This window comes from Euprymna scolopes, chromosome 35, assembly GCF_053919585.1.
Source record: "Euprymna scolopes isolate OS-2025 chromosome 35, ASM5391958v1, whole genome shotgun sequence".
Classification (NCBI taxonomy): Eukaryota; Metazoa; Mollusca; class Cephalopoda; order Sepiida; family Sepiolidae; genus Euprymna; species Euprymna scolopes.
The window spans coordinates 15,369,568-15,380,543 of NC_136516.1; the positions used below are offsets into that span (position 1 = coordinate 15,369,568).

The following is a 10,976-nucleotide window of genomic DNA, read 5'->3' on the forward strand; positions in this document are numbered from 1 at the left end:
TTTCAGTTATTGGATCAACTGAGCTAAGAATATCAGAATATTTCAAAATTGATATATTTGGATGTGATGGATAATAGAAAGATGGAGAGGATCCATTTGGTTGTAAAAATGTTAATTTCACCGTTCCATTATCTGGATATTTTTCAAGTACACATCCTAACCACCAATTCCTCCCATAAAGTGCTGTCACAAATCTGTTAATGTCTTCGAACTCCATATTGTTTCTTTTTGTGATTCAAACTATTCTTCCTTTATTTTGTAAACTTGAAACTGTTTTTACTTCCACTTCTCTTTGAGAGACAGGAATGAAAGTATGTAATTTTCGTGTTCCTATAATCGAAGAGGAATTGTTAAATCTATCTTCTAAGATGTTTGCTTCCTCTCTCCATTCTGCAGTTGAGGAATATAAGAAATGTATTCCAGATATATTTTTTCTTGCATAAAAATACAGTTGTCTTGGCGTCATTATTTGTTCATTATAGGGTCGCTGCAGGCTAGCTTTTGTTGCTAACCTTTTAACAGTGCTACCTAACCAATCACATGGTCCTTTCCCATGAAAAGTAGCAAAAAAGTGCCACTCTGCATTAATACCAAAATCAGATTTATGATGACACAGATTTATAAAGTTTTTAAAATTTTTGTAGTGTGTAACAGCCCCATCAGAGAAATATATCATTTTTTGGAGATCAAAATCAAGAATTTCTTTTAATTGTTCTATACACTTTCTTTGAAACAAATGGACAGCTACTGTATCATGCTTGAGACAATCAGATATTATTACAAAATTAATATGCTCAAGGTCAATTCCATTTCGATAGTAGCAGATGAATGGATGCAATGTAGCTTGATCATTATTCCAATGGAATCCTTGAGCCGCATCTTGCAAAACAAATGAATAATTCTCTGAAAAATCTGCCAACCCTCAAAGAACCTTTACTATCAGAAAAAAGTTTTGCGGATATTTTTTCAAGGTCAAATTTTTAAAAGTTGACCTTGACCTTTAACCTTAATTATCTCAAAAAACTAAAAAAATATATATTATGCACTTTTTTTTTACTTTTTTAATAAAAATATATTATGCACTTTTTTTTACTTTTATAATAAAAATATTTTTATGCACTTTTTTTACTTTTATAATAAAAATATTTTTATGCACTTTTTTTACTTTTATAATAAAAATATATTATGCACTTTTTTTTTTTACTTTTATAATAAAAATATATTATGCACTTTTTTTTACTTTTATAATAAAAATATATTATGCACTTTTTTTTACTTTTATAATAAAAATATATTATGCACTTTTTTTACTTTTATAATAAAAATATATTATGCACTTTTTTTTACTTTTATAATAAAAATATATTATGCACTTTTTTTTACTTTTATAATAAAAATATATTATGCACTTTTTTTTACTTTTATAATAAAAATATATTATGCACTTTTTTTTACTTTTATAATAAAAATATATTATGCACTTTTTTTTACTTTTATAATAAAAATATATTATGCACTTTTTTTTACTTTTATAATAAAAATATATTATGCACTTTTTTTTTACTTTTATAATAAAAATATATTATGCACTTTTTTTACTTTTATAATAAAAATATATTATGCACTTTTTTTTACTTTTATAATAAAAATATATTATGCACTTTTTTTTACTTTTATAATAAAAATATATTATGCACTTTTTTTTTACTTTTATAATAAAAATATATTATGCACTTTTTTTTACTTTTATAATAAAAATATATTATGCACTTTTTTTTACTTTTATAATAAAAATATTTTTATGCACTTTTTTTTTTACTTTTATAATAAAAATATATTATGCACTTTTTTTTTAACTTTTATAATAAAAATATTTTTATGCACTTTTTTTTTACTTTTATAATAAAAATATTTTTATGCACTTTTTTTTTACTTTTATAATAAAAATATTTTTATGCACTTTTTTTTACTTTTATAATAAAAATATTTTTATGCACTTTTTTTACTTTTATAATAAAAATATTTTTATGCACTTTTTTTACTTTTATAATAAAAATATTTTTATGCACTTTATTTTACTTTTATAATAAAAATATTTTTATGCACTTTTTTTTACTTTTATAATAAAAATATTTTTATGCACTTTTTTTTACTTTTATAATAAAAATATATTATGCACTTTTTTTTTACTTTTATAATAAAAATATATTATGCACTTTTTTTTACTTTTATAATAAAAATATATTATGCACTTTTTTTACTTTTATAATAAAAATATATTATGCACTTTTTTTTACTTTTATAATAAAAATATATTATGCACTTTTTTTTACTTTTATAATAAAAATATATTATGCACTTTTTTTTTACTTTTATAATAAAAATATATTATGCACTTTTTTTTACTTTTATAATAAAAATATATTATGCACTTTTTTTTACTTTTATAATAAAAATATTTTTATGCACTTTTTTTTTACTTTTATAATAAAAATATATTATGCACTTTTTTTTTACTTTTATAATAAAAATATATTATGCACTTTTTTTTACTTTTATAATAAAAATATTTTTATGCACTTTTTTTACTTTTATAATAAAAATATATTATGCACTTTTTTTTACTTTTATAATAAAAATATATTATGCACTTTTTTTTACTTTTATAATAAAAATATTTTTATGCACTTTTTTTTACTTTTATAATAAAAATATATTATGCACTTTTTTTTACTTTTATAATAAAAATATATTATGCACTTTTTTTTACTTTTATAATAAAAATATTTTAATGCACTTTTTTTTTACTTTTATAATAAAAATATATTATGCACTTTTTTTTACTTTTATAATAAAAATATATTATGCACTTTTTTTTTACTTTTATAATAAAAATATATTATGTACTTTTTTTTACTTTTATAATAAAAATATATTATGCACTTTTTTTACTTTAATAATAAAAATATATTATGCACTTTTTTTTACTTTTATAATAAAAATATATTATGCACTTTTTTTTTACTTTTATAATAAAAATATTTTTATGCACTTTTTTTACTTTTATAATAAAAATATTTTTATGCACTTTTTTACTTTTATAATAAAAATATTTTTATGCACTTTTTTTTACTTTTATAATAAAAATATTTTTATGCACTTTTTTTTACTTTTATATTAAAAATATATTATGCACTTTTTTTTACTTTTATAATAAAAATATTTTTATGTACTTTTTTTTACTTTTATAATAAAAATATATTATGCACTTTTTTTTTACTTTTATAATAAAAATATTTTTTTGCACTTTTTTTTACTTTTATATAAAAATATTTATATGCACTTTTTTACTTTTATAAAATAAAAAATATAAAAATATATTATGCACTTTTTTTTACTTTTATAATAAAAATATTTTTATGCACTTTTTTTTTTACTTTTATAATAAAAATATTTTTATGCAATTTTTGTACTTTTATAATAAAAATATTTTTATGCACTTTTTTTTTACTTTTATAATAAAAATATTTTTATGCACTTTTTTTTTACTTTTATAATAAAAATATTTTTATGCACTTTTTTTTACTTTTATAATAAAAATATATTATGCACTTTTTTTTACTTTTATAATAAAAATATATTATGCACTTTTTTTACTTTTATAATAAAAATATATTATGCACTTTTTTTACTTTTATAATAAAAATATATTATGCACTTTTTTTTACTTTTATAATAAAAATATATTATGCACTTTTTTTTACTTTTATAATAAAAATATATTATGCACTTTTTTTTTACTTTTATAATAAAAGTATTTTAATGCACTTTTTTTTTACTTTTATAATAAAAATATATTATGCACTTTTTTTTACTTTTATAATAAAAATATTTTTATGCACTTTTTTTACTTTTATAATAAAAATATTTTTATGCACTTTTTTTACTTTTATATTAAAAATATTTTTATGCACTTTTTTTTTACTTTTATAATAAAAATATATTTATGCACTTTTTTTTACTTTTATATTAAAAATATTTTTATGCACTTTTTTTACTTTTATAATAAAAATATTTTTATGCACTTTTTTTTACTTTTATAATAAAAATATATTATGCACTTTTTTTTACTTTTATAATAAAAATATATTATGCACTTTTTGTTTTTACTTATATAATCAAAATATGTTTATGGACTTTTTTTTAAGCTTTTTTAAGGTAGACTTTTTTCCGTGTGCCTACGGAGCCTGTGATCTAGGACAGGGGTAGAGAACAGGTCCTGGTTCAGGCTGCACCGTCCATGGAAGATGTTGTAGGCGATGAGGTTCCCTTGGAGCCTCCGGCACTCAAGCGAAAAAAGATTTCGAGCCCTAGAACGTTGCTCATAGGATAGACCTCTGAGGGCAGCAACCATTCTCGTTGCCAGGCGTCGAACCTGATCGAGATGCTGGACGTCCTTCACGTAATAAGGAGATGTGGCCTGAATACTGTATTCGAGAATAAGGCGCAGCAGAGAGTTGTAGAAGGGACGGAAGATGGAGGGAGCAAGACAACCAAAGGAGCGGCATATGTGGAACAGGATACACCTGGCCTTGTTTGCAGCGGTGATGCAGTGTTCAGGTGGGGAGTGTATGGAATGCACACTCACTCCAAGATCGTTGGCTTGACTAGCAGACGCCAGTAACCAGTCACCTGGTTGGAAGTCAAGGAGGCATGAAGGAATTGAGGGATGCCAGCCCATTGCCATGTGGCTGCACTTGGCGATGTTTAGACTTTGGTCCCAGTCCAGTGACTATCTCCAGACATTATGGAGGCAACACTGGAGGTTTTCATAGTTGCTGCGGACGGCATGGGGGGGGGGCACAAGAATTTTGATGTCATCGGCAAACAGGAGGGACAGCCTCAGCACCACCACCGCCACCCGCCCCCTCCCCAATGTAAACAAAATTTTTTTGAAGTGTTAAATGTCGGCGCATTAGTGACGGAAAAATGGTTAATTAAACTGCAGAAGAATCTGTTAAACTACACAAGTCCTATAATTAAATACCCCCACCCTCCAAAAAAGAATGAAAAACATAAAAATATGTTTGGTTGTTATGTTTTTGTAAACCGCTCGTGAAAACTTTTTTTTAGATCAATTAAAAAGCATTAAAACTATGTAATAAATAAATAAACCACATTTTTTTAAAAAACTTTATTTGAAATGACCGCTTAAATGTTCCTATACGATATGATAAGACACCCCACTACGTCTATTCGCACGCAAATGTATCATGTAAGAAAAACACTACTGAAGGTGGTGAAATGGTACAATATAGTCCCAAGGTCCAGGAGTTCATACCATGCAAACGGTAAATTTGCTTCGGTTTTGATTATCAGATTCGTTGTCAATGACCTCGAATACCCCTAAAAAAAACAAGTTAGAGTGGTCAGTGTTCTGTTGTAGCGTAAGGTAACATTTACCCAATTTTTTTTATAATCTGGTAGACTAATGATCTGCTGAAAAAAAAAAATTAATAAGACGAAAATAAAATTAAAAATACAGGGGTGGGGTGGGGAATACCGTTTCCAGACGTGCACCAAACAAATATATAATAAATAAATTTTATCAAAGGCAAGATAAGTTACTTTTCTTACCTAACTCGATAAGTTTTTAGGTGTTTGTTTTACTATACACATAGATTCGAAAAAGTTTTTAAAAAAAACTAAGTATATAACAAATAAATGTTACCGAAGGCAAGATAAGTTACTTTTCTACCTAACTGGATAATTTTTTAGCGTTTTTATTTAATGTAACGTGTTTATTCAGCTTGAAAAACTGATAAATTCCATATACATTCGCCATCTTTCTTGTTTAGGCCGCCCACGCAGTTATGGCGGTCGGTCGTCATTGGTTAATGAATGAGTCAGGTGATTTGCTTGGCGCGCTTTTTGTACCATGCTTTTATTTTTCAGTCCACGCAAAAACTCGGCAAAGGGATGGACTTCAAATCAGCGGCTCCCACACGAGAAAGGAGCTACGTCAATTCCTTCACGTTGTATCACTAAACTGTTGGTGAACAAAGGATCACATCTCTACAAGCAGAGACAATTTCATATTGCTGAAATTATCCTAATTACAGGATGACGTTAATGAACATTTCTTCACGTTTTATTTACAAGATATTGGATCTTATCTCAATTCAACTTGTAGAATAATCAAAAGAACTGTGTTAGTCAATAACACACAACAACAACAACAATAATAGCAGCAACACTTACCAAGGGTTCAGCTCATGCACAAGACAGACATCAGATTGAGCTGATTCAATCTGATGTCTGTCTTGTGCATGAGCTGAACCCTTGGTAAGTGTTGCTGCTATTATTGTTGTTGTTGTTGTTGTGTGTTATTGACTAACACAGTTCTTTTGATTATTCTACACAACTAGAGTCCGAAGTGACTCGTATTATGCCTAATATTCTCGCCGAGTCCTCCATGAACGTACATGGATCCTTTCGAGGAACGACGAACTACGACTCCGTCAATAGGAGTTCATACTACTTGCTCTACGCAATAGAGGCAAAACTGGCCACCGTTTTACAAATGGACATTACCAGAACCAATAAACTTTCATTGCTGTTACTTTTGAAGAAATTTTGAGTTTGAAAAAATATGGCTTTTGTATTTGTGGATTCTTTTGCCTCTGCAGGGAGTAAATTGGGATGTGAGAAATAATTTCTTACAGAACATAGTGTTTAGCGATGTATTGGAAAATTTTAAATGCGCCAGACTCTCTGTTGAAGACGGTAAGTTTGGGAAAATGAGTTCAAAATAAAAAAAACTATACAAAATACTGTTAGAAACTCGCCCGATTCTCTCTTTGACACGGTAAGTTAGGGAAAAGGAGTTATAAATAAAAAACTAGACAAAATACTGTTAGAAACTCACTCAATATATATTACCGTGACATAGACGGACATATATTCGGTGGGTTTTTAACAGTATTTTGCATATTTTTTTATTTTTAACTCCTTTTCTTAAACTTACCATATCAAAGAGAGAGTCGGGCGCCAGTTTAAATTTTCCAATACATCGGTTAACACTACGTTTTTCGAGCTGAATAAACATGTTACATTAAATAAAAACACTAAAAACTTATTCAGTTAGGTAGAAAAGTAACTTATCTTGCCTTTGATAACATTCATTTGTTATATATTTGTTTTTTTTGACAACTTTTTCGAATCTGTGTACAGTAATACAACCCCCAAAATGTGTATACAGATACGTTAGGTGTGTCAGAAACTGACCTTACGAATGCGTGAAAAAATATTGAATAATTTGACCCCCTGTCTTTCCAAGCTTATAACTACTAGAAAAATGTAATTCAAACCCTAATTTCTTTTTCAATTAAAGGAGCAAAAAAACAACAACAAAAAACAAAAAAACAAAAAAAACAAAACAACGTGGTTAAAAAAAAAAGGGGGTTTTAAACTTCGGACTTTACAGGTAAATTTTTAAAACACACTTTTTGTTTTAAATTTGAATATATTATTTATTGATCTTTTATCTTCAATTTGTGATATATAAATCTTTGGTACATAAATTATTTACTTTTTAATAGACATTTCAAAATGGGGGGGGGCGTGAATTAAAAAAAAAAACGTTTGTCTAAAATATTATATTCAGTTTATTGGAAAGAGCATAAAATTTCACATTGAACATGAAAATATCGTAAAAATTGAATCAATAGAAAAATTTTGATAGATTTTTGAAGTTTAAAAATTGAAAAATACTAAACTCGTAAAATTCAATTGGTTTCATTACTGTTTTTTTTTTTTTATAAAAAATAATATTTCTATTACGTTTCATACAACTTTAATAGTTTATTTTGGAAGTAATCCATAAAGAAAAAACAACTCACTTTTAAAAGAGAAATTACGAGTTTATATATATATATATATATATATATATATATTATTCGCAGTTTCGTGTTAAGGGTGTCAAAAATTCCCAAAAAATTCTGATACACCTACAGATACGTGTATTTCCTTATGTTAGTTATCAGTGGTGGTGGTGACGGTGACCATTTCTGTACGCGCAAGCGCGTGCAGATTTTTAATGTGCGCGCGTCAAAAATATGCGCGCACTTGCGCACATAGAAATGGCCACCACCGCCACCACTGATAACATAAGGAATTAAATTGCTTAATATCCGGAAAACTACTTGTTTGCGGCAAATTTAAATGCGATGTTCGTTTTCAGAAACCTTCACAAGTAGTAATTTTAAAGGTGATTTCTGAAGCAGAAAGTAAGTAACAATTTACCAAAACGGTTTTCAGGCAGCCCACCCACCCCTCCCCCCAAAAAAAATTATCACAAGGTGTCCAGGAAATGGATACTCATTTTACGTTAAATTTATATCGAAAAGTGATCCCCACTTTTTGAACTGACCCGTGCTGAAATAACGTTATTATTTTGAAAGCCATTCTAAACATGGGGAGGTGAGGGTGTTTTGTACCTTACAACCTTAAATAAAAACAGACATCATAAAACTTTAATTAAACTTGGAAATACTATTTAAAAAAATAGCGCGGATCAATAAGTGCACCTGCACCAGTACCACTATTTCGCTGTCTCAACTTTAAAATATATATTCGTTTTCAGCATCCCCGAAAACCTATACCAGTCGTCATTGTAAGGGTTTTTTGGGAGTTGGAAAGATCCTCTAGGCACCGCCAAAACTGGGGGGGGGGGCAGTACTTTTTGACGGACCGTCTTTTTAAAAATCTACCAAAAATCAGGTAATTATCCGATCAATACGAAATTTTCAGCGATTATTAGGAGAAGAATGAACTTTATAACAGTGTACTTATTTTTCATAAACGATATTTATATATATATTTATTTTTGCTTACAACCCCCCCCCTTGTTTTGAAGTGGGAACAAATATGCTTAAAATAATCATCTGAAACTGAACAAAACATATTGTGTTGTTGTAAGGGACAGAATTATAGATTTAAAAAAAAAAAAAAAAAAAAAAATTGTTTGCATACCTTATTTTGACGTCTGAATATCAGAACTTCGATTGTGTTTAATTATCCCGCTTTTGAGTTTTGAAGTGTGAAATTCGGTGAATATGTTAAGTAAAATAATTAATTTAAGTTAAGCAAAACAAAAAAAAAATTTTTTAATATTTATACGAAAAAAGCCATTTTAAAATTTTTGATAAATAAATTAACAATTTTTATTTAGCGAGCCGCATAATGCATGACCATTATTAAACAGGGCATGCTTTGAATAATCGATACAAAAAAAAAAAATTCGATAAATATTGTGCCCTTTGTGTTAAAAATAGCATCATTTTTTTCGATCCCGTTTGAAAACGTTTGCCGCCTTTCGACTACGGTGGACCAAACGCGCTGAAATAATTTTTTTTTATTCTGCTTTAAATTGCCCCCCCCCCCATTTTGGGGAGCCTGGCCCCCACACACATACACATTAAAAACCAAACTCATACAAATGGTCACCCATCTGGTACTGGCCAGCCTCAGCTTAATAATACATTAAAATTTTCGTCACTGAAAAACAAGTTTTTTTGGCCTGTTTGGTCTTCCATAGTTTTCTTCTTATCAAACGCAAAACGTAAACAGAGTCGATAAACTCTAGATCGATGCGAGATATCTGGTTACCTATATGAATAAGTGAAATTATTTGAAATTCAGGTACTTATATTATAATATTTTTGCATATTCTCTTAGAAAATCATCCTAAATCTTAGTTAGACAATAAATAAATTAATTAATTATTTCAAAAACCCTTTTTTTTAAATATTTAAGTACGTTTTTTGTGCAAGACAAAAAATGTCAATTGTTAACTTTTTGGGAAAATTTAACATTTAAAATTTAATTAAAAATAGTAGAAAAAGTTTTACATTATTCTGTTTTCTATATGATAAAATTCAGGGTTTTATCTTTCTGGAAAAAAAAAAGTTACTCAGAAATAATGGATTTTAATAAATGTAATTTCGTTTTAAAAAACAACAACAACTTGATTTTGCGGCCATTTTTGGCGGTGCCTATCCTAGACATTGAGCTCCCCCCCCCCCAAAAAAAAGCACGGTACGTTTTCGGGGTTTTATTTTTGTGGTAAACGGGTAAAAACATAAGTTGCAGAGGGGAGCAACCGGTGATTAAACCAGTTGACCGTACATGTACAACTAAAATACAAAATACTATTAAAAACCCGCCGAATATATGTCAACCTATGTCATTGTCACGGTAACATATATTGAGCGAGTTTTTAACAGTATTTTATCCGGGTTTTTTTATTTATAACACCTTTTCCCAAACTTACCGTGTTAAAGAGAAAATCAGACGCCCGGTAAACACTGTATGGTTTTCGAGCTGAATAAACATGTTACATTGAATAAAAACACGAAAAATATATCCAGTTTGGTAGAAAAGTAACTTATCTTGCCTTTGATAACATTATTTTTTTATATATTTGTTTTTTGACAACTTTTTCGAATCATGTGTACAGTAATACAAACCCTGTTTTTGTTATCAAAGACGAGTTGTTTTTATTTACTTTAGAGCGTTTAGTCGCTTCGTAAAACAAATAGTGGCCAGAGTTATATCTTTTAAATCTCGATAATGAGTTAAAAACAACGAAACAAAAATACGGTTAGAAACTCACAAAAATTAATGTCATGGTAACATTTATTGGCTCGTAGTTTAGCGCTGAAAGAAAAGTTTTAAAGTTTGTTTTTTAATTATCAACACACATACACACAAAAGAAACAACTTTTAGTTTTAAAAACATCAAAAATGTTTTACTTACCATAATTTATGCTTAAAATCCCAATCGATTGATGAAAGTAAATTAAAAACGATCGAATTGTTAAGACAAGTGATTTCTCCATCCTTGCCAATTAAGAAGTGGCGGGGGAGAATTAGGAGGGGAAAAAAACAAAAAACAAAAACTAACATAGGAGTTG

The 10,976-nt window shown here is 27.4% G+C and overlaps 2 protein-coding genes across 2 annotated transcripts in view; both read right to left on the reverse strand.

Moving 5' to 3' along the window:
• The window catches only part of LOC145259705 (uncharacterized), a 36,603-nt gene extending 25,627 nt beyond the window's left edge, over positions 1-10,976 (reverse strand). Inside the window, exon 1 of the mRNA XM_080117380.1 lies at positions 10,820-10,976. The gene's annotated coding sequence lies outside the window, so the exon portion shown is untranslated. The remainder of the gene's footprint in view (positions 1-10,819) is intronic.
• LOC145259590 (uncharacterized) lies at positions 4,214-4,747 on the reverse strand. The gene has a single exon (XM_080117243.1). The coding sequence runs from the start codon at positions 4,745-4,747 to the stop codon at positions 4,214-4,216; it is 534 nt and encodes a 177-aa protein (XP_079973369.1).